This window comes from Leptinotarsa decemlineata, unplaced genomic scaffold, assembly GCF_025532065.1.
Source record: "Leptinotarsa decemlineata unplaced genomic scaffold, Ldec_3_MD MMD2_tig00000576_RagTag_RagTag, whole genome shotgun sequence".
Taxonomy (NCBI): domain Eukaryota; kingdom Metazoa; phylum Arthropoda; class Insecta; order Coleoptera; family Chrysomelidae; genus Leptinotarsa; species Leptinotarsa decemlineata.
Genome location: NW_027412551.1, coordinates 4106551 through 4132241, shown reverse-complemented (window position 1 = coordinate 4132241; position 25691 = coordinate 4106551). Strand labels below are relative to the sequence as shown.

Genomic DNA, 25691 nt, shown 5'->3' with positions numbered 1-25691 from the left:
AGGGCAAACTAAGAAGTTCACCCCGAAGAGTCACTGCGTAATATAAACTACTGAAGGGACCAATTAGTCAGTTACTTGTCGTATTCATAAATTTTGTCTACAAATTGAAAAAATCAATTGAAACAATTCAATACAATACAATATTCGTTTTGAGGGCACCCGGCGATTTTGAAAAAAAATTTGAGTGTACGTACGTATTTTGATGCGTAGATTACGAATCCGAAAGGAAAAAGCGGCACTCTCCCTTATTTACAAAGTTACGGCCCTTTAAAGTTCACAAAAGGGCAACTTTTCAGCCTTCTCTTTCACAAGATAAACTATTTAAAAACACAAGCATTTATTCACTAGGTCACGTTTACACCTTATCCCTCCTTAATTGACACTTTTCAATTCAACAATCAACATTTTTCTTATAAAACACTTAACTTAAAAATGAATGCTTGCATCAGTCGTACCAACAATGCCATTAACCTTGAAAACATAAAATACAGAGATATATAACCAGAAAGCAGCTCCGTACATTTTTTAACATTTTTATTGAAAAAATGTTGAAGTGAAAAGTGTTAAGGTAGGAGGAATAGGTGTAAAGGTGACCTAGTGAATAAATGCTTGTGATTTTTAATAGTTCATCTTGTGAAAAAGAAGGCTGAAAAGTTGCCCTTTTCTGAACTTTGAACAGCCGTAACTTTGTTAATAAGGGAGAGCGCCGCTTTTTTTTTCGGATTCGCAATCTACGCATCAAATTACGTAAGTACACTCAAATTCAAAACGAATATTTATCTATTAGGCCAGGCGTACTATGTTGAAAAATACTGATTTTTCAGAAGAATTCCTTACAGGGTAAACTCAACGGGAATAGGTTGGGAAGGTAGTCAGTAATGTTGGGGCAAAAATTCAATAGCTGAATGTTTGCAGGGGCGGAGGGTTTATATATATATATGATATAATACATAAGTATTATATATAATATATACTATAATTATATATTCAATTCTATTAAATGAAAGATTATAAATTTCATGTAATATATCATAGTAAATTTTCACCTAAATAAGTTCTTTTTTCACTAAACAAATTAACAGATTAACACTTGTTATTTTACGATGAAACACTCTATAAAACGCTCTGACTGAAAAGACGCTCACGTACTGATTTTGACGGTGTTCCGTTCGAAGCACAGCTGTTGCTCCAAAATTTGTAATTCAAACAATAAATACCCCCTCTATGATGCTTCGATCTCTGAACATGAACTACATAATTCAAATCAACATTTGTAGGTAAAGAAGAGCGAATTATTACCAACGACAGTTTAATCGTGTACATTAGGGAGTGTACATACATTAACAAGCACAATTTTTCAGTTTTTTGCATTGTAAACGATTTTTTTTCCTTAAAGTAGTATATTTTAATTTTTTCATCTGAAAGTTGATATGATTACGAAAAAAATGAGCGGTGTAAAAGTTGTATAGGTAAAAAAAAAACTTTTTGACCAACTTGAAAAAAATTATTTTTTTTCGAAAATCGCGAATTTCTCAGAAACTAATTAACTTATCGCAAAAAAAAATTGATACGTATTTGTGATGAAAAATGGTACAATTGCTCAAATTTTCATAGTGATACGCATTTCTTTCGTGAAATGAAAAATAAAAAACGAAAAAAGTGGTTTTTCGCGTTTTACTCGAAAATTTGGAGGTTATGTGAAAAAAGTATGAATACAAACGTTATAGATGTTTTTATTATTTACAACTTTCCTATTCAACTTTTTTCTCTAAAATAATTATTTTGGCCGCAAACCGCGAAAAACTGTTTTTCACCCCTTTTTACCTCCACCCCTCCGCCCCTGCAAACATTCAGCTGTTGAATTTTTGCCCCAATATTACTGACTACCTTACCAACCCATTCCCGTTGAGTTTGCGCTGTAAGGAATTTTTTCCTCAAAAAAATATAGTACGCCTGGCCTATATTGATACTTAGCTTTCTTAAGTGGTTGACGTTTCGGAATACAATCCTTTTCCATCTTTAAAACTCGAAATTCACTATAAAAATCTCGCCCCGAACTGTGATAGCTCTAATTTCTTTTGACATGAGTTAAAATAATGAAATGTCCAGATGTCATATGCGACAGTTTACATGAACACACGTACTGTATGTTTTTTGAGAATTTAGTTCAGTTAAGGTTCATATTTCCGTTTTCAACCTATCTTCTCAGTAATGACAGTAGTAATGTAGTAATGGCACAGAGCTATTCGACATTCACTTGTCGACTGCTGAAAGAATATATGAGGATACTTTTGAGTTTTTCAAATTTCCCATGAATTTCTTTGTAGTTAACTTTTATTTCACTCCATTCTATAGCGTAAACACCAGATGATTTTAGATTATGCTCCGCTAAGCCCGATCCCGACATCTGACTCATCCTTATATATCCATGATGATAATTTTTTCTCACATCTAGGGGTCTTAAGGTTTCACCTATATAACTTTTTTCACAGGAACAAGGTATATTGTGAATACAATCTTTCGTTCTTTCACCCGTATCTGTGGGTTAGTTTGTATCGAAAGAGATTTGAATGTGTTCTAAAGTAGTTCTAAAAGTTGTTCTCACATTATATTTATAACTGATGCATGCGTCGTGATTTCTCAGACAAACCGGGAACAGTAGGACGTTAGTTGTGAGATATGTATATTGTAATTTGATTTGTGGTAATTGTGGGATCTGTATATGTTGTAGGCATATTGCTTTCAACAACTTCAATGTGAGCTCCTTACACAAACTGCTCCGAATATGCGTTTTGCTCCGAAACTGTTCTAATGATAGTTATTTTCTCTCTCATATTAAGAACTGAAATGCAAACTGTATTTGTCTAATCATACGAACATCTAACTATCCCTTTTTTGACGTTATCGTGGCGAATAGAATTATAGTGGAGATATCTGTTAGTATGAGTGTTTTTCGATATGCACTCGTACCAGGAGTATTTATCAATTTTTTATCATAACATTGAAAGAAGAAAATTTATTAGGAACTTCTCTCTCTAATGTGAATTTTATCGTGGGTTCTCTTTAGTTCAAATTATTCAAAAAAACCTTGATATCATCTGGGTTGTGGTCTCAGATAGTAAAAACATCAACAACATATCTCCACCATATATTTGGACCATTCTGGTGAGTTTCGATATATGTTTCTTCCAAATGCTCCATGAAAATGTTGCTCAGGATCGGTGACAAGGATGAGCCTATTGCCATTGCAAATTGATAAAAATCTCCATTGAACTGGAAAAAAGTTTCATGGGTACATAATTTCGAAAGCCTCAAAATAGCTTCTACATTCAGTTTTGTTTTATATTTCAGATTATCATCCTTTTCTGATTTAGTTTTTACAATTCTTGGGGTTTTACCAACAGGAACATCAGTGGACAAACTCACAATAACGAAACTTACCAGGAAGTTTTCAGTTTGCCCTTTATTACACTTCAGCAGGTTCTCTATTGATTTAGTTTTTGTTTTTTCAGATTGTTGGAGGTTATATACTTAGAAAACAGAAGAAAACATTGATTAGATCTTTGGCAGATCGAAAGAGCGTTGTCATAAATACAGCACTGTTGGTCTATGCTCTACTTTCGAGAGGGTAACCTATTTTCGGGAGATCAAATAATGAATGTCCAGGTTCCGCAATTTCAGCATTTACGGAAAGAGAAATACTCACCTTCAAATTATGATAGAACAGAACTGCTCCAATAGTTACTATTGTGAACCAAATGAAGAGGGTGAACGTGGTTACTTCTGAGATGTGCAGGACGTTCAAAGCATTGCTCAAGATAACAGCAGTAGCATGACAAAAAAGAATCGGGAGAGTGCATCGGTCGAGCATGTCCCATGGTACTTCCTGGTGAGTCGCAGGCGATGGTTTCACACCCAAGCCCACAGCTGAGGCCCTTCTGATAGAGGCTTTGCGAATAGCATCTGGAGGAATGCTGAAGGCTGGAAGGGACTTCAGAGAAGGCCTTCGTTTGAATGGTCCACTCATTGTTGTTTTCTGAAAAAAACAGAAACAGTAAATTGACAGATTACAGTGCGGATGTTAATAGTATCCTCCCTCTTAACTTTCGAATGGGACAAGGTATCAAAGTCAGACAAGATTTGTATGTAAAGAAATAATTTTTGGTACTTTAGTACTTTACTCTAGTACTATATCAGAATTTTTAATAAATGTTTATTGGTTACAAAAATGAATAGTTTTCTGATTGACTCAGCCGTTACGATAATCCATAGTAACTTCATAAACTATACCATACGATTTGATCTTTACAAACTTTATTTTAAGAAAAATATCAAGACATGTTTCGCTAGCACTGTCCTTATCTGTGGATTTCACTGCAAGAAGACCAATAAACCTTTGAAATCATGACCAGTTTTTGCTAAGAATGTAAATATACATTTCTTTCTCAGATCAGGATTCATCTGCATCTGGGATTAATAATATTCATTTAAACTCCTGATGGTTTTCATCAATTCCTTAGCGATTCAACGTAAATCAGTTACTATATCAGAAAAGTAAATTGATGGATGTAGCCGTTACTACGTGGTAGGAAATCATAATGAAGAAAAGAGAAATGAAACCTTCTATGTTTTTTACCACTAATAGAGGTACTAATAGAGGTACTTGGCTCAATTGAGTACCTGAATTTACAGTTTACAATGCGGATGTGCCAATTTAAAAACCAGCGAATAGAATAAATCGATTCGATCATTTAACAAGTTGCACCCGCAATGTTTATGCTTATGAATTTCCAAGGATTCTAATTGATTGAGTTTATAACCTTTCCTTGTATAGTGCAAAATTTCTGTATCGTTTAGATTTGGAAACTTGTGGTTGCATGCCAAAGAATGGTTTGAAAACGTCGAATCATTTTTTCCTAGTCTGAAGGACCTTTCATGTTCAGCATACCGTTTTTGGAAATTTCGGCCACATTGCCCCACATAAACAGTATTATACTCAAGCTTATAAACTCCAAATTTCTCCAACTTGTCCACCTTATCTTTGGCATTGAAAAGGAAATAAGATAACCTGGCATGTGGTCTGAATGCCACTTCCACATTGTTTTTTCTGAAGAAACCCGCAATTATCTCTGTTCTTTTTCCAAAATATGTTTTCAGAAAACCTGGCTATACAGACATCACCATCCCAAGCGATTATTTCCATCTAGACAGTCATAAATTAGCAGTTTTACAATTAAATGTTGCACAGAGCATTCTCACTGCCTTTGTCTGTTAAAAATCTAGCTAGGGAAATTGATATAATTACACAGATAGGTCATAATAATGGTTTCAAAGCAGATACTATCCAGAAGTTAGTCGGGAAACAAAGCCGGAAATTCAACTTACAGATTAATATACCTTCAGGTCAAACAACCAGAAATCATGAAATGGGTAACTCTAACATATTTTGGACAAAGAACAGAGATAATTGAGGGTTTCTTCAGAAAAACCAATGTGGAAGTGGCAGTCAGACCACATACTATGTTATCTCATTTCCTTTTCAATGCCAAAGATAAGGTGGACAAGTTGGAGAACTCTGGAATTTATGAACTTAAGTGTCCGGAGTGTTATAGTGTTTATGTAGCGCAATGTGGCCGAAATTTTCAAAAACGGTATGCTGAACATGAAAGGTCCTTCAGACTAGGAAAAAATGATTTGACGTTCTCAAACCATTCCTTGGCATGCAACCACAAGTTACAGAATCTAAGCGATATGGAAATTCTGCACTATGCCAGGAAGGGTTGCAAACTCAGTTATTTGGAATCCTTGGAAATTCACTAGCATAAACATTGCGGGTGCAACCTGTAAAATTATCAAATCGATTTAGTTCATTCGCCGGTTTTTGAATTGGCATATCCGCATTTTAAACTGTGAATTCAGGTACTCAATCAAGCCAAGTATTAGTACCTATTAGTACCTACAGGGGTGGTGTAGGCTAATGTAATGAACCATTGTTAGTTTATTGTATAAGTTTGAAAATGTCAGTAAAGGACGAAACTGCAGTAATGTTAGTTACAGATAAAAGTGGTAAAAAACATAGAAAGCATAGAAGCTGCAGGTTTTTCCGGGTGTTCCCGCAGCTGGAAAAGCTATTGCGCCACTCGAATCAAATAAGTCGCCACGGAGCACCTATTAATTTGTATTACTTTCTTTTCTTGAAAGTCAAATGTATATTCAAGTGTATTCAAATGTATTCTGCCAATGAAGTTGATTTCTCCACGGGAAAGTTGATGACCAATAATGGTTTGCTTTGCGTTTTAATTTCTGCTTTTCCGACATCCAGCAAAACTAACAGCGCCTCTCCTATATTTTACTCAGTCTTCTTCTCTCATTTATGACAGTAATCTTGATAGACCAACATGTCAGGAAAATCAATAGGAAAATCTGTTCTGTCATTTATAATTATTCCACATATTCCATAACTTAACAAAGCATTCTTAGATGAATAATTATTATTCACTACTGAATTTTCAAGAAAGTTCTTTTTGGAAAATATACCGCTGTAGAATATAATATGCTGTAGGTCATAATTGAAGATGTATCTTAGGTATATAAAAGTTGAGTAGATGCTTTAGGTAATTATGATCGAAGAAGTACCTGAATAGGTGGTCTCAATTGTGATTCCTTGAGAAATAGTACATTACTTTAGTACGTTATTCACTGCGGAAAAGCTATTGTGTTGAGGAAACATGTCGTGATATGCTTTTTTAAATGGATATTGTGGAGATCGTAAGGTGTAGTGTTTGAAAAAAATTGATAGAACCTCATTATTATTCATCATATACATAAAAAACATTTGAGCAAATGTTGAAAATGTTTTCCTGAAGTACAACAGTTTATATTGAAAGGGTTATTATTTTAGGAGTGATTCATTTTTGGGAAAGAAAGTTTTTGATAGAAAAAAATGATTGCTTCCTTCCTTTCTTTGGAAAATTCCCACATTTTTTTGTATCAAAATGGAGTAGTAGAGAGCCAAAAACTTTCTTTCCCAGAAATACAACAATTTATTTTTGAACTCTTTCTCAACATTTTAGAATGTTTCTGTCCCAGGTTACGCAACATAAACTTTCGATTAGCCTCAGACGAAAAAATTAAGAGAATTCAAATCCGGTAATCGGGCAGGAAATTCCGCGCCGACCAATCCAAATTCTGGGTATGTCTGATCCAATCAATCCCTTGGAAAACAACTGGATTATCAAACTGACCTTACGTTCAATCAATACGGTTAGTTTCAAAGTTGATTGAAAATTGAAGTGTGTCTATTTATTAATTTATTATACTATTTTCAACTCAGTTTATGGAATATATATTGAATATCTGAGAGTTGCGAAATAAAAATGGCAAGAAAACTGAAAAAATCTAGAATTGTTATGAAATAATGTTCGAATATTGAAATATTGACACAACATATTCCTAAATTTTTGAGAATTGTATTTTGCTTTCGAAGTTGTAAATTATATCGCGTTTTTTTACTAATGCAGATAACGCAATGGCCATGTATTTGACTTGTTTTCATCTTTCAGACATGATTTATGGTATTTGTGTTTATTGTGTAAGATATAATTGAGACCAGAATGATCATATGAAATATATTTCTACTGGCTCATTTCCAGCCTAAGTGCTATTTTTGAGTAGCAAAATAAAGATTAGTATGACGTCATAATGTAGTGAATTGATCAAAGAAATATTGGACATTTCGAAAATAATCTTTGGCGACCTCAACCACAGTTTTGAAATAGCGAATACACACGACATCCAGACATTTGTTATTCAGATTTCATTTAGTCCCGATAATACTTTGAAGAATGACAAGATATTGGGCGAAGAAGGCAATTCGAGGTCTGTTCAAGAAATAATGTGATTGTTCAAAATATTTAGTTTGTTGGTGAGAGGTATGCAAGTTTGAAGTATTTTGCGTGACCGACGATTTTCTGTTATCGAAAAAGAAATGGATCAAAGAATTTGTATCAAATATTGTATAAAAATGGAATGAAGTGCTCAAAAACACTCGAAACGTTAACAGTCGCATACGGTTATTGTCAAATGAATGTTTACAAGTGGTACAAGCTTTTCACGGAAGGTCGAGAATATGTGAATGACGACGTCCACCCTGGACACCCTAGCACATCAACAACCGATGAAAATGTTGACAAAGTGAAGAACATTGTTGAAGAGAATTGTCGAATCACTATTAGAGAAGTTGTTGAGGATGCCGGCATATCGGATGGCTCATGCTTTGCGGTAATAGTTTCAAAACTGGTGACGAATCATGGGTATATGGGTATGAAATTAAAATCCAATCGTCCCGATGAAAGAGCCAAGATGAAAAAGCACGCTAAATTCGATCAAATGTCAAGGTTTTGCTCATTGTTTTCTTCGATCACCGTGGCGTAGTGCATCAGAAGTTCTTGATAAATGGTCGCACAGTCAAAAATGACTATTATTTTGAAGTTATGCGCCCGAGAAGCAATACGAAGAATACGTCTGATAATGTGGAAAACAATTCATGGCTTTTGCATCACGATAATGCACCTGCTTACTCGTCATTGCTTTGTTCGTGATTTTTTGGCCAAAAACAACACTATCATCATACCTCCGCCACCGTATTCACCGGATTTGTTTCCCTGAGAACCCAAAGACATACCAAAAAGTGCATATCAGAGCTGCTTCAAGGTTGGGAAAAATGCTAGCACAAGTGTATTATATCTGAGGAGGAATACTTCGAAGGAGACAAAACATAAATTGATGAATCTGAATATTTTTTAGGAAAAATGAAAATTCACCTTATTTTTTTAACAGACCTCGTATGTGCCTATATTTAAATTATGTGGACATGTTTTTCTGATGTGTTTCTTGTTCAAAGTTTACACCTTCATTTCTTGAAAATGTTTTAAAATTCAAAGGGTACTCAAATGAAAAAGAAATGAAAATAATTGGAAAATTGAATTGAAAATGATAATAATTGAAGTAATGTGACATGCTTAGAGGAGGAGCTCTATATACGTGGGTTAAAATGCGAACCCACGTTTTTAATGCGAGCGAGCTAAATCATTGCGACACTCTGGACAGCACATCCTATTGTGAAAAGTATATGAATTTTAAACAGGTATATCTGATGATTGGTAGAAGATGAAATTTATGAGTAAATAAATTTTGAGCTTTAAGATACTGTACCAGAAAATTTATTAAAAATGAATAAATGAGGAAAAGTAAGGTGCATGAATGCTTCAAAAGATATACGCAGGAATTTGGTAATTTTTTTGACTCAAGTTTTTGATTGAAGCATTATAATCTAACGAATGAGCTTCTTCATTTTCAGTTGAGAGAATGGCAAGAGCTGAAAACCGATCTAATGTTATTGAATGGTTTCGAATATGTTTTGAAAAATTTCAAACCTAAAAATTTTCTACAGACGGCAACTATTACAACAAAAGGGCATACCCTGGGTAACTTTCGATGAAGAATTTAATGACCAAATTGGATTTGATCTTGATTCCAACTTTGAAGACAGTTTCAAGGTCAGCTTCGTATTCATAATAGAAATTCATATTTTTATGATAGGTCTAGGGTTAATGAAATTTTTTGAAGGTTAAATGAAAGTCAAAGTACATGTCATCGATGACAGTACGTAATGACATTCATTCGCTCATGCAAACTGAGTAAAGAATAGCTATTTATGATATTAGTGTTAAAAGTAAGGTTTCACTTTGTGAGTGAAAAAGTTTGCGAAACGAGCGCAGCGAGTTGAGCAATTTCACGAACAAAATAAAATTTACTTTTAACACAAATATCATACAAAGTTTTTTCTACAACTGTCCTGTTTTCATTTTCAGAGACGTCACATTTTGACGTCTCTTGTCAGTTAACTATTTTCATGGTATCGCATTTACTGTGAAGTGGTCGTGTCAGGTGACGCCTAATCACCTGGTTACCAAGTTCCTGCTATTTTCGGAATATATGAAGCCTGCTGGCGTGAATAGTTGTGCCATTTATTATTAGAAGACATTGAATTATTGGATAAATCATTGATTGTTCAAATTCCAAATACAAAAACAAAAATAGGTCGTTCTTTTTGCATTGTTGGAAAAAACATGGACTATTTTAATAAATACGTTGCATCACCCCCTTCTGTTATCAATCATCAACTTTTTTTCTGAATTACTCAAATTATAAATGCAGTGCCAACCCAGTTGGTATAGTATTTCCAATACTAATTGGAACAGCACAGAGAATTCCCGCCTCGACATAGGCGTCGGCATATTATTTTTCAGTCGTAGTTTTTCAGTTACTTATTCTTACAATCATAGCAATTGATCACCCCATGAAAAAGTTATCTCAACTGAATTTTTCCATCATGGGTAATTATGAAAAACTTCGAAATTTAAGGTAGTTGATTTCTGAGTCGAAAACTCTGAAATACAATTCGAATACGAATACAATACGAATTCTCGTCAAACATATATTCACAAAATAATAGAAGCCAACAAAATTGCTAGAAAAATCAAAATTCTTCTTCGTTATATTCGGATGAGGTGGAATCATCATCGGGTTGAATAACGAACGGATTTATGGAACTTTGCACATAATATTTGTTCCCTTCTTTTATAACGTGGGCCACACATTTCTTCCACACATCACTATTACTTACTTCATTCACCACTCGCCTTATATTGTCAAGCACTACAGCATTCAAAGTCGGTTACTGATTACATTTCCGCAAGCTTTCTTCCATTGTGGCCCAAACCATTTTAATTGGATTGAACACACAATAGTATGGAGGCAAACGTAAGAGAATATGACCACGTGTTTCACACATCGAATCAATAATATACTCTTTTTTGACATTACGTTGTTTTATGGTCGCCAGTAATACCTTTTTCGTTGGAATCTTTTCGGATATTTCCATGTCATGATTTCGCATGAAATCAACAATATATACTTTTTTGTGTTATTGTTTGGTATTGTAGTTAATAACCAAGAATGATACGAAGCGTTATCAATAACAATAACCGAGTTTGGAGGAATATTTGGGAGAAGCTGCTCACTGAACCAGGTTTCGAATAAAGCCACAGTCATATCTTCGTGGTAATCAGCAGACGAATCTTTTATATTTTTGGCCGACAAAAGCAAAGCGTTAGGTACAAAACCACTTTCATTCCCGGCATGCAAAATTATAACACGTTTTCCCCTTGAAGAAGGTGTGTTCAAAGCACAATACTTGGTTTCGTCTACCGAGCCATATTTGACAACATCATGGGTGTCAAACCAAGTTTCGTCGAGGTAGATTATATGTCTGCTGGATTCTCAGTAGCTTTTCATTCGTCTCAAATATTCTTGTCGGAGTTGAACAATGCGTGTCGATTCCATTATGACCATCCGATTGTTCAATTTTTTATATTTGAAGCCACAAGAGACAAGACGAGATAGTTTCGTTAACTCGTATATTCTATTCACAATAGCATTCTTTGAAGTATGACAGTTTTCCTTCTTCAAGCATTCATGAATATTTGAAAACAAATTCCACATTGGACCAAAAAACTTTAGGTTATTAAACAGCTAACCCTTGTCTTTAGATTCAGTATCAATTTGCTTCTCCTGAAGATGCTAACCTTGCTAGTGAAACGCGCGTCGAGTGCAAAAATATCAGTTTGGTGTTAGGGTAATTGATCTCTAGAAAAAGTTTTCAAAAATCGGTTTGCAAAACCATTCACTACCTCACCTAACCCCACGAACACACGGCACTGATTAAGAAAAATTGTGAAATGGACAAAAAATTAGTATTCAGCCAGTCCAGCTAGCCGAGCCTTTATTCCTCAACTACATTTGATAGCACGTTTACTAACTATCTGGACGACTATGGGCCATAGGCAAGAAATGTTTATGACTGTACTTTTATTTTTATTGCTGTTCCAATTGGGAATGGATAGACTATATGAACATGTTTGGAAAAATTGCTGAGTTTCTGAACCTCCCGAAAGTTTCGGAAGTTCTTCTCCTTCTTTGCTAGCAGAATCAGAAGCAAATATTACGGAGATTAAAAAGCACGACGGATGGAAGTCTACAATAGTAGCTGAGGGTTACATCGATCAATATATTTCTTATAAAAAGGCTATTGCTGAAAAAATAATCCCAACAGCTAGCTCCAGCTTTACAGCATCGTCCTCTTCACTTCAAGAATTAAATGTTGATGTCTATGAAATTGTCAACTCAGATAGTTCAAATATATTACAAGGCTCGTCAGCATCGCAAGGTATTAATATCAGCAGTTATTCTAATAATACTTTTTTTATTAATGTTCATAAATAATAATAATAATGTAATGAATGTATATAATACATTTCTAACAGAATTTAATTGTATTTATATCTATTGCCCATAATAAAACAAATTCAGTAACCGGTGTGTCTCTAATCGAATAATACTTAACCACAACAAAACTATTCTTATGCAATACTCTATAAAAACAATAGTATGGTCCCGGAAATAAGTATATGTAACGCGACATAGATTAGAATTTACGAAGTTTTTAGGCACGTTCTTAGACTTTAATCTATCCTTCAGAAATTGTATCGATCATATCAGCAAGGAAGTAAATAGTATATACATCATGACACCATTATTGGCAATTAAATTAGAACTCTCTAACCTCCCGACAAGTGGTGATAATCACAACTATAATAGAAGATACGGTTCTCGCTTGCAGATACCACAACATAGCCATTGCGAATGAGAGGAATTACAGAATATTCAAAAACAATTTGAGAAAGCTTCTAATCAGTAGATAATTCTAATGGACCAGATTAATTTTTTATTGAGTGACTATGGTGCCTGAATGCATTTTAAATGTATTCTACATATATATTTTATATGACCGGTGATAATTATCAGAATATTATTTTATAATTTTTACTATTATTCAAGATTTTATATATATACATGTGCTGTGTTCTCTTTTTTTGACCGTTCCAATATCATTTGCATTGTGATCTGACTGGAATAAAATTATTATTATTATCATTATATTTTATCTCATCTGGTTATGATGTGATTGAAATGGCCTCTAACAGCATGTAATCTGAATGAATTTTTTCGAAGATATTACAGATTCAAAATGCAGGGACATAGCGGTTGCGGCGGAACCGGGCCAATTATATGTCGCTCTTTCAAGAATTATCACTAAAGAAATCATGTTGGTATTGTGAAATGACGAAAAAGCTGTGAATGTTGTATATAAATACATTCTGTAGTATATTTAGTACCAGCATTGCACCCGTGCGGAGCCGGGGCGGATGCTAGTTCAGTATAAGCGGGTTACAGAATGCAGAATTCAAATGATAACTTTTTTCTACTGGGATTATTGCGGGAGGCACCTACAAGAGTGACACTCTAGGCAGTCGCTCGTCATCCCCTAAGCCTGCCACTGATGAAGAGTTAAAAATATGTATTTTATGTAAATACCACCAGAAGTAGGAACATTATGTTTTGACTCGATAACCTGCAGAAGCCAAAGTGCAAGATGAGGATTAACGAGGCCTGATCTTTTAATGTACGATACCCAGCACGAGTTGGATGATAGTGAACATCGATCGTTTCACAGATGGGATTGGATCAACATTCATATAGCAGTTGAGTGAATAGTAGAGTGAACTACTCTCTCTAACCAACCGGTCATCGTCTGACCATGTATAGACTCATAGCCAAGGATCTTTACGTCGAACAAGTGCTATGAGTAAACGACACGTCTTCAGGATGTAACGATAGTGCATGATTTTGATACGAAATTCAAACATAAGGGGGGTAATTTTATTTCCAGGTAGAAAATGTCACATTCTAAGGACAGTTTTGTTTATGAACAGCAGTTATCTGACGTTGCAATGTGAAACTTTGAGATCTACTATAGGTCCTCGCATCCATGCAAAAACTACGTAATACTCTATTCATCACCAAAATATTAACTTTTCTGTAACACCGTATTCTGTATTTGGACGAAGTTGTATAGTTCAAGTAAACGATATAGTAAACCTACCTTCTAACAGGTTTCCCTATATATATATATATATATACTTACGTACTTACGTATTTTGATGCGTAGATTACGGCCCTTCAAAGTTTAGAAAAGGGCAACTATTCAGCCTTCTTTTTCACAAGATAAACTATTTAAAAACACAAGCATTTATCCACAAGGTCACCTTTACACCTTATTCCTTGACACTTTTCACTTCAACAATCAACATTTTTCCAATAAAAATTTTAAAAAATGTACGGAGCTGCTATTTGGTTATATATCTCTGTATTTTACATTTTTGAGGTTAATGGCTTAGTTGGTACGACTGATGCTGTCAATATTCCTAAAGTAATTCAAATGTTTTTTGCCTTCATTATTTGTGTTTTTCTTACCACTGAAAATTAAAATCTACGAATTTGAAATAGTAGGCGGCGGCAAATACCAACCGCTTTTTTCTGAAATGTCACTAGTAACTAACATAGAAGAATAGAAGAATGTCACCAGAAAAAGCATTTGTTTTTAAATTAAGTTTTTTATAAGAAAAATGTTGATTGTTGAATAAGGAATAAGGTGTAAAGGTGACCTAGTGAATAAATGCTTGTGTTTTTAAATAGTTTATCTTGTGAGAAAGAAGGCTGAAAAGTTGCCCTTTTCTGAACTTTGAAGGACCGTAACTTTGTAAATAAGGGAGGGCGCCGCTTTTTCCTTTCGGATTCGTAATCTACGCATCAAAATACGTAAGTACACTCAAAACATTTTTTCAAAATCGCTGGGTGCCCTCAAAACGACTATTTACTAAGGATTTGAAGCTTTATAACTCCTATTTATTATATGCGAGCGCTTTCGACAGCTGATCGTGCAATTAATAAATATATATATATATATATATATATATATATATATATATATATTTTTGCAGAATTTAATATTGAAATACTCAAAATAAAGGAAAATTAGTTGCATCAATCAAATATATATATATATATATATATATATATATATATATATATATATATATATATATATATAAATAGAGATTTTATCGAGTGTGCATGATATAAATCAAAAATTAAACAATTTGTGGACACAACACTCAAAAAAGGGGGGCAAACCGCGGACACGTGTTTCTGGCTATTGGCCTCATCAGCGCGGTGCAGCCAAGTGTAAAGATGGGAAACACTTGTTTGCCGAAATCAGGAAACAACACAAACGCACGGAGTCAACAACAGGAGCCAACCGCACATTTGTGGTTCCAAGTGTTTCCCATCTTTACACTTGGCTTCACTGTGCTGATGAGGCCAATAGCCAGAAACACGTGTCCGCAGTTTGCCCCCCTTTTTTGAGTGTTGTGTCCACAAATTGTTTAATTTTTGATTTATATATATATTTATATATATATATATATATATATATATATAAATATATATATATATATTAATGTATATATATATATATATATATATATATATATATATATATATATATATATATATATATATATATATATATATACAATCGATCGCTTCAAAAACACTTCACCAACTTTCGTCGAGAGCTTCTGATAAATCCTCTTCCATATTCTTGTTTCACTATCACTGTCGTCATTTAAATCAATAATGAATTCATTTCCACCATTAAAATGGAAGTGTACAATCTCCATATAGTCTTTTTCAACTAAAATAACTTTTTTAATCATTTTCTGGCAGTCTTCTTCGGTAATATTAGATACTTCTTTAACTAGCTTCATTACATTCTAATAAAAACTTGTAAAATTATTTTTACGCCTGATGCTTTGTTTCAATTTGCCCTAAATCAACTCGAATACTTATTATTGGAATCACTACACAGGAGAAAGTCTGCGTTGTTATCACACTCATTATTACTACCAGTTCTTGTCCAAGAACGCCACATTTTAAACAGATAACAAAAATTAATTAAAACAAAAATTAAACATTACTGCACCAATATCGAATTTCAACACTCAAATCGCGATCACTTCCTGAACTAAACATTGACAAGACGACGGCTCGCATTCTATTCGTCACCGTAACATGACTTTAAATTTAATTTTATGGCTCTTCAGCCAATCATAAAACTCAGTTAGTAAAAATTATCCAATACGAACCGCCAATTCTTCAGTCCACGTGGACTAATTCGTTGCGGCATAATTCCTTTGTTTAGGTTTTTTTGGCCTATGACTTCGCCGACACCTTTAAGATTACTATATCAGTTACTTCGACTATACCTCTTGATATCCTATTTGAGATCCAAAAAAGCGATTTCAATTAGTATTCTTAGTCTAATCAACCCACAGACCACATTATATACTATATTTACATTTACTATAAAACAGATAGATATCGCATCAATGGTTTATTATCTAAATTGGGTTCAGGATACCCTGAGATTAGAACCTGCCCTTGCTTTATAATAATCGTCCTCTTTGTTTTTGCCATCTTTCATCTTCATGCATGATTAGATATATGTCCTACGAGTTACACCATCATATTTGCTTGGAACGGACTGTTTGCCCAATCGTATAAAATAAAGGAAGGAAACCAATTATTCGTAATATAATTTGTGTCAATTTGGGAGCATCAAGGTCATTGTGAAGGCAGACTTCCTTAACAAACATATTTTTTTGATGATCAAAAAGGGAAGTTTTTTCCAGGGGTATTGGAACTTCTGGAGTTTCCCTTTATCCACCATTATATCAAAGGTGCAAAAAATTCAATACATCAATGAAAACTCTTTATAAATATGTTTAGATAACATAGATAGGAGTTTATTGAATATGTTTGAAACATGCTTTACCGTTAACCAGCTGTCGCACCCCTATGAACGACAACCCTCAGAAGTCGAAACTTGTGCAAGCTAAGGACTAACGAGGTTTTACTTTTCAACGTGAGTAGTTGTTTACAGCTGATTCTCGGCCTCCCCCCACCACTATGACGTATTAATTGCTTTTTTTATTGGTTGTTGTTTGGTGAAGTTTTTTTTGTTGTGCAGTGAAGTCAAGGCGTTGTGACCTTGAAGTGTCTGGTGCATGGATCGTTCAGATTTTTTTTTCATATGAGATTTTGTGTGTTTATGTGTGTGTGTGTGTGTGTGTGTGTGTAGGAGAATGCACGGTACAGGGTTTCATCATGTGCTTGTTTGTCTATGTACAAACATACGTCTGCATACTTCGAAGATCCTCCAAGTAATAAATGCTCCATCGGTGTTAGGGCACCAAGTTAGTAGTGGAGTGACGTCACAGCAATAACCGTTCAACGGCTAGAGAGCGACATGTTCACTCCACGACGTGTGGCAGAGTAATGCGTATTCATCGGTCTGCCCTCACCTCTCCCGAAGCGATGAAGGTTCGCTCTAGCCCCGCTATCGATGGTGACACAACGGCAGCCGAGGACCGTTTGCCTAGCGTCTACCCTCTCCGAGACCGCAACGACCACTGCTTGCTCGTATATCGACATCTGTTATCGCATTCAGTTGGGAGGTAATCTTGGCGCATGTAGTTGAGAAGTGGGGTTGGCTATGACGTCTTGACGGGTCCTATCAGAGTGTATTTAAGAAGCGTACGAGTGTTGGCTATGTCAGTTTACATCAAGTGAGTTAGTGAGAACTATTATATAAAATGTATTCCTGTGACTGTGGTAAATCTTTCACTCGTAGTGATAATCTTCGTCGGCATCAGCTCCAGAGTTGCCAAGGAGGGCCTGCAGTGAAACGGGTGAGAGTGGATAATGCAACACCTATGTATACGTGCAATTGTTGTAATGTGACAATTCCTATGACCCAAGTGAATTCTCACCGAAGAACCATGAGTCATAAAAATAATGCATGTGTTCAATTGTCTGACGGTGTTCAAATTATAACGAATGCATTCAATTGCCGCATTGCTACATACAGGGTGGAGAGTTCGATTGTAACCAGTGACTACATGTCATTTTTCAATGAGATTAGGCAGAAGGTCATTGAATTACTGGAATCAGCCATCAGGATCCATAAAAGCATCAAGGTGAATATGGAAGTTTTTGGGAATTATATTCTTCAGACTGATGATTCGAGGGACACGAAGTCATTTAATTCCCAAAATAAAATAGTGGACCAATCTTCAGATTTGAATGCTGTTTTTGATGGATTCCGTGATGTAATTGTGGCTCAAACGACTGAGTTCCAGGATCGTGACTCAGGTATTTATTTTTTAAAAATTTCAATAAGATTGAATAGTAATTTTTTTTTAATAATTCAGGTTGGACTTGTGAAAAAATATTGTTTCTCGAGGTCAACATTAATAAATACAGTCCACTGGAAGGACGTTCATATGTGAAGCTGCCTCAATGTATTCAATGGAAGAAAGCTGTTGTGAATGTTCGTAATGAAGATCAATATTGTTTTGCTTGGGCTATAACATCAGCATTATATCCTGCAGATAGTCGAGTGTCCGAACTTACGTCATATCCACATTTTTCCACTGTTTTAGATGTCACAGGTATGGATTTTCCGGTTAAAGTTAATAATAAGAGTATCGAAATATTCGAAGATAGGAATGATATTTCAATTAATGTTTACGGTTTAGAGAGTACATTTGAGAAGGGTAAAATGAAGTATGAAGTGATTGGTCCATTGCGATACTCACAGAGAAGACTCCGGAGACATGTCAATTTGTTGTTTATAACTGATGACTCCGGTAATGGTCACTATTGTTGGATCAAAGATCTTTCAAGATTAGTTTCTAATCAACTATCAGCTCATAGACAGAAAAAATATTTTTGTGACGGATGTTTGATATATTTTTCTGATGAGAGATTGCTTTTACGTCATAATATGTATGATTGTAATCACATTAGTACCACAACACCAACTACTAATTTAAAGATCAATAAATATGGTAGAATGGTTGCGGAAAATAAACTAATGTTTGAAAACTTTGAGAGGCAAATGAGGGTGCCATTTGTAGTGTATGCTGATTTTGAATCAGTGCTTAAACCGATTCATGTGAATGAGCCAAATCCTGAAAGTTCATACACGATTAAAACATTCAAACATGCCCCATATTCATTTGCTTATTTGATAAAGTGTTCATATAATGATGATTTGTCAAAATTTGTTACATATAGGGGTGTAGATGCAGCTCAGAAATTTGTGAGTAGCATTGAAGATGATTTGAAAGAGATACATGAAAATCATCTCAGAAACCCTAAACCGATGGATACACAAACTGACGAAGAAGAAGAACAGTTTGCTGCAGCCAGAACTTGTGGTATATGTAATAAAGCATTTACTGATGGTGAAGTCAAAGTAAGAGATCATTGTCATGTCACAGGAAAGAAAAGATCACATGCCGCTCACTCGAAATGTAATTTAAATTTCAAAATACCAAACTTCATACCTATCATTTTTCATAATTTAAGTGGTTATGATTGTCATTTATTCATAAAAGAATTGTATAGGAATAAAGAGAAAGTTGATGTTATCCCGCAAACTAAAGAGAAATATATATCTTTCACGAAGCATCTCTTCACACACAGCTATACCGATAAAGATGGTGTGGTTAGGAAGAATTATCTCAAAATGAGATTTATCGATAGTTATAAATTTATGACTAATTCGTTGGAGAAGTTGGGTGCAAACTTGACCTCCGATCAATGTTTGGAGATGCACAAACATTTCCCACAAATTGAGAAATTCAATTTGATGAGACAGAAAGGTGTATTTCCATATAGTTTTGTTGATGACATTGACAAATTGAATTATCCATTACTTCCGACAAAAAATCAGTTTTATGACACACTCAATTGTGAACATATATCGGAAACTGATTATGATAGGGCTAGAAATGTTTGGAATGTATTCGAGTGTCAGAATTTGGGGGAATACTCTGATTTGTATTTGAAGTCGGATGTATTGCTACTATGTGATATTTTTGAAAACTTCCGCACCACAAGTTTAGAGATATATAACTTAGATCCGGCACAATATTATACTGCACCTGGATTATCATGGGATGCCATGTTGAAGTTCACTAATGTTGAATTGGAATTACTAACTGACATTGATATGATTCACTTTTTTCAAAAAGGTATACGAGGTGGAATTAGTCAATGTAGCGAGAGGAAACATATAGCAAATAATAGATTTTTACCCAATTATAATCCCAATGAACCTTCCACATTCATTACATATTTAGATGCAACAAATCTATACGGTCACAGTATGTCACAACCTCTACCAACAAGTGAATTTACATGGTTGACACCAAATGAAATTCTTAATCTCGATGTGATGGATGTGAGTACTGATAGTCCGTATGGGTATGTATTTGAAGTGGACATTCATTATCCACAAGAGTTGCATGATAAACATTCTGACCTTCCATTTTTAGTCGAAAAAATAATACCACCTCGTACACAATCGAAAATTCCCAAATTAATTCCAAATTTGAATGATAAAAGAAAATATATTGTTCATTATAGGAATCTACAGCAAGCTGTCAAAAATGGATTGATTGTAATGAATACACATAGAGTATTGAAATTCAAACAATCATGCTGGATGAAACCCTATATAGATCTTAATACTGAAATGCGTAATAGGTCTAACAACAAATCTGTTAAAGATTTCTATAAACTAATGAATAATGCGGTGTATGGAAAGACAATGGAGAATGTAGATAATCGAATTGATGTTAGACTCGTTACACATTGGGAAAATATAAAGAAAAATATAGGTGCCAGCACTCTCATAGCCAAACCAAATTTCAAAAATTGTTCAATTTTCACTGATAATTTCGTTGCCATTCAATTGGGTAGAGTGAAGGTTCATTACGATAAACCATTATATTTGGGATTTTCCATATTAGAATTATCTAAAACAGTCATGTATGACTTTTTCTATGGATGCATCAAACAACACTTTGATGAAAATGTCTCTTTACTTTACACAGATACCGACTCGCTCATTCTTAAAGTAAACACAGAAAATTTTTATGAATTCATAAAAACTAACATAAGTAGATTTGATACATCCAATTACAGTATAGTTAACCAATTCAATATTCCAGTAACAAGTTCAGAAACACAGAAAATTTTTATGAATTCATAAAAACTAACATAAGTAGATTTGATACATCCAATTACAGTATAGTTAACCAATTCAATATTCCAGTAACAAGTTCAGTCTTGGGTAACTTCAAAGATGAATTTCCAAATGATCCAATCATGAGTTTTTATGGTACAGGTGCTAAAGCATATTATGTGAAATCTGTTGATGGTGAATTTAAGAAAGCCAAAGGGGTTAAACGATCGGTAATAAAGAATGAATTGACATGCGAAGATTATCAAAAAATCGTCGAACAAGGTGGTATGATATTCAGAAAGATGAATTCATTTAGAAGCGTGTTGCATGATATGTATACTGAATTGAAAAATAAAGTTGCATTATCATACCACGACGATAAACGATTTATCATTCCGAATACTACCCACACTCTTCCTTGGGGTCATAATGATATTGAATTTTATGAAAACGATCCAAATGAGAACATTCGTTGGATAAGTAATATTATTCAACAATCACAATCTCAGGAGACTCCATTGGATCAATTGATTAATTTATTATCTGCCGAGATCAATGATTGAAGTATCATTCAATATCTTCAAAACCGGAAAATTCAATATGACAGAAGTATTGTGATATTAATGTATTATGTATGTATGTATATGTATTACTGTAATGAATATAAAATGATTGAAATTTTATTTGTATTATTTCTATTTCCCTAATCGATTACTGCAATATATAGTATAATGTAAAAGAAAGGAATATCAGTTTGAAAAGAATCATCGTGGGTGCACAATGTCTAAAACAATCGATAAATTTGGCAGAAAAAAAAAATGGGGTGGTAATGTCATCCGAGGTCCACCCGGCAATGGATTTAAATTAACAAAAGATGGTCATTATGACATGCAAAGAAAAATATTGAAAAATACAAGCGAACCAATTGACAAGAGTGATTGTGTAACTGTATCATACCTTGAGGGGGAAATTAACGGAACAAAGGAGGTTATACTTCTAGCCCTACAAGCTGCAATACAATCCACAATAGGCAATATTGCTCGCGATGCCCGTCAAGCATTTGACGATAAAATTGCAGAGGCTCGGATAACTTTCACTCGTAAATTTGACAAACTTACAAATGATGTAGACATAAAAATGTCTGACATAACAGCGTCTACAAATAAAAAATTTGATGCTATGTCAAACATAACAGCGACTACAATGAAAAAGTATGATGTACTGGAAGAGAGAGTTGAAGTTTTGGAGAAAAGCCATAAAGTCAGGCCATCAGGTGGAGTGGGATATCCAGGACTGAACATTGATCCAAATATTAGAATAATAGAACCAAAACCAAAAGCAACAGATGACGTATTAATTGAACCAACATGGTGAATAGTGAAGTGGAATAGCCTGCCTGGCCAGGGCCTGATTAAGTTAGGTTAGGAAAAAAAATGTGTATTTGAAAAATTAATAATGAAAGTTATCAACAAGTATTATTATATATATTTCAATGTCCCTGAAGTGGCATTAGTGATGTACTCGAATTCTGACTTGACATGTTCTCAACTGTTAAAATTTGAAAAAAAAAATTTAATTTGAAAAAAAAAAGCAAATTTGAAAAAAATTTTTTGAAATTTGAAAATAAATTTTAAAATTCAAAAAAAAAATTTTTTTTCACAAACCTATACCCTCTTGCCCCCCCCTCCTTTTCCATTTTCAGAATGGAAAACTACACGCAGGAAATCGACAACGCTGTGGCATCGATCATACCTGTGGATGTTGAGGTGGAGCGACCAGGCAGCCCTGACATGTTCGAGGGAGACGAGGTGGCGATGGTCCAAGAGGTGAAGGCTTCAACTTCGGGTGGTGTGCAGCGGCCACGCAGCCCTGTCTCATTTCAGGAAGACAGGGTTGTTAACAAAGCCAAGCGGCAATCTGCAGCTAAGGTTGGTCCTATTCAAAGGTATAGGAGTAAATGCAATAGGACTAACCCTTATGCAGGTAGTTGGTCGACCGCCAAAAGGAATCCTCCGAGACGTCCCACACCGCTCGCATTGACAGTGGAAAGACGGAGGGCATATAAGCCGGTGCCGAGGGTGCCATCTCCAGGTGAAATCCTCACCCAATTTGCATTATCAGCGATGTTGACACCCATGGAACTCACACCGGTGCCTGATCCTGCCATGGAGGTCGTGCCACCAGTGTCGAAGCCTGCCGGGGAGATCGCGCCACAAGTGCCACCAGTGCCGGAGCCTTTCGGAGAGGTTAACCCCCAGGAGATGGAAACTTTCCTACAGAGGTGTAGGGATGTTGCACTTGCTTCACGAAATAGTGAGGCCGCGTTGGCTAGCATTTCCCGGGAGGAGAATGAAATTGCTAGCCAACGGCGCGAGTTGTTAATGAGGATGGCCGAGCTAGATCGAAGGACTGCAGCTCTGAAGGAAAGGCGGAAGGCAGAGACCTCTTCGATAGAGCTCAATAATGAACTAAAAATATTTATAAAGAAATTTTTGAATAAAGTGAAATAGTTTTTAGGTCAACTAGGATTGTTTTAGGATAATTAGGTAGCATGGTAGTTTTAGGTTTGTAATTATAATTTTAGGAATAAAAAACAAAAAAAAAAATGAAAAAAGAAGTGAAATAAAGGGTGTACATTGTTTTGGTTTGGTACACATTGAACAATGCGATGATTGGAGCATTTTTCTTCACTTCGTCTTTTCATTATTTTTCTTTTTTTCCATTTTCAATTCCAAGTTCTTTCATCCCCACTCCTCCCCACTCCCTTTCAAAAGTATAAAAGTAGGAATTATCTGTTGGAATATTCAGTTGATCAGCCACCTTCAACATGGAACCTGATTCAACTACTGAGCCGTACAGTGACCCAGCGCATCAACATCCTTACTGGGCTTCTATCCATGAAGGATTCGTGGACTCCACAACGGCACCTCATGACATTCCCTTCGAATTCATGAATAATGACTACAGGGTGCAGGTTCAGCATGTCACTGGGAGTGATGAAGCTGACTTATCGGACGGGGATTATCCGGATCCCTACCAATGGGATGACGAATGGGGTGACCCACCGCCTGTAGACATCACAGATGAGGATGACGACGACGACGACGATGACGCTGGCGACATCAGACTTCCACCATCCCCAATCCTTATCGAGGACAGTCCTCCGCCATCTCCTATCCTAATTGATGACGATGATGTCCTAAATTCCGACGACGATATGTAATCGTTTCCCTGTTTCTCCCACCCTTTCCTTTCCTTTCCTTTCCTTTCCTTTCCTTCCACGGAGTACACACTTTTTTGGTTGGTGTACACGAGGCACTGCGAGGCTGGGGCAGTGTCTTCCTCCCTCTCTCTTATTAGTTTTTCATAATAATCACTTAGAATTTCTCATAATAATCGCTCAGAGTTTCATGAAGATCGTCATTTTTAATGTTTTCGAATCTCAAACACTGTTCTACATTTACACTTCACCCCCTCCGTTTTATTTCTTCCAATATAAATATAGTATCAATCCCAGTTCTACATCATTCTTCCACAATGTCGATTGCTGATTCCACCACCGAACCGATGAGTGTACCAGAGTCTTCTATGATGAGTACAGGACCCATCCAGGTACATGAAATAGATTCTACGTTTGATCATTTCAGTACAACCTTCGCAGAAATGCTGCAACGCATCTACGATCTTCCTGATGATTTCCCGGAACGTATGCAAGAGGAAGTAGATGAGTTAGACGATCTACAGGATAACGAGCTAGATGATCATGCGGACGACATAATTAGTATATCATCTGATTCAGATGAATCTGATGAATATGAGGACGACATCATCAGTATATCATCAGATACAGATGATTCAGATGATGACACCATCATGATTGTTTCTGATGATGAAGAGCGTTAGTCCATACCATTGTATGGATTAATAGGAAAAACAGCCCTTTTAAGGGCTACAATTAAAGACAATAAACAACTATTTTCAGAGCTATCATTATATTCAATGATTGAGAAAATATTAACTTCGACTTTTCAGTCAAAGTAGTACTCATCATATACACAGATATTCGATGATAAACCAAATCCTAACTTCGACTTTTTAGTCAAAGTAGTCATTTATCACATAATCTGTGAATTCTACTACTACCGTTTGTGTGAATAATGTAGCCCTGAAAAGGGCTGTTGTTTTTTTTTTTGACCAGTAGGTCCACGGTTATTGTGCCACAGGTTGGACATTATTACATATAATACATGTAGATACTCGGGTGAAGTTTGTTAGTGGCCTCTCGCAAGCTTCACACCAATTTTGTCCCATTTCCATAATTGAGACAGTGTTGTGGGTGTTGACATGGGCATACCACCCTCCATTATTGTTTCTATGCGAATAAAACCGAAAGCAGCACCAGCATAGTTTTTTGTTCTCTCCATCTATTGTGCTGATCAATACGTATGCATCCATTGCACAATACAAATCCAAGGGATCTTCCAATGTCTCACTGACATTGAGCGTTCGCATACCGATCCTCAAAGCACCATCGCCTTCAGTTGTGTCAGCTTCTATCCCTTCATCATCT

General features: G+C 35.2%; 1 protein-coding gene across 1 annotated transcript in view; it reads right to left on the bottom strand.

Moving 5' to 3' along the window:
* LOC111510923 (D-beta-hydroxybutyrate dehydrogenase, mitochondrial) overlaps window positions 1-25691 on the bottom strand; it is an 88820-nt gene that overhangs the window by 45611 nt on the left and 17518 nt on the right. The window contains exon 2 of the mRNA XM_023166900.2: window positions 3707-4036. Within this exon, the coding sequence (XP_023022668.2) occupies window positions 3707-4027 (321 nt within the window). The 5' untranslated portion in view covers window positions 4028-4036. The remainder of the gene's footprint in view (window positions 1-3706; window positions 4037-25691) is intronic.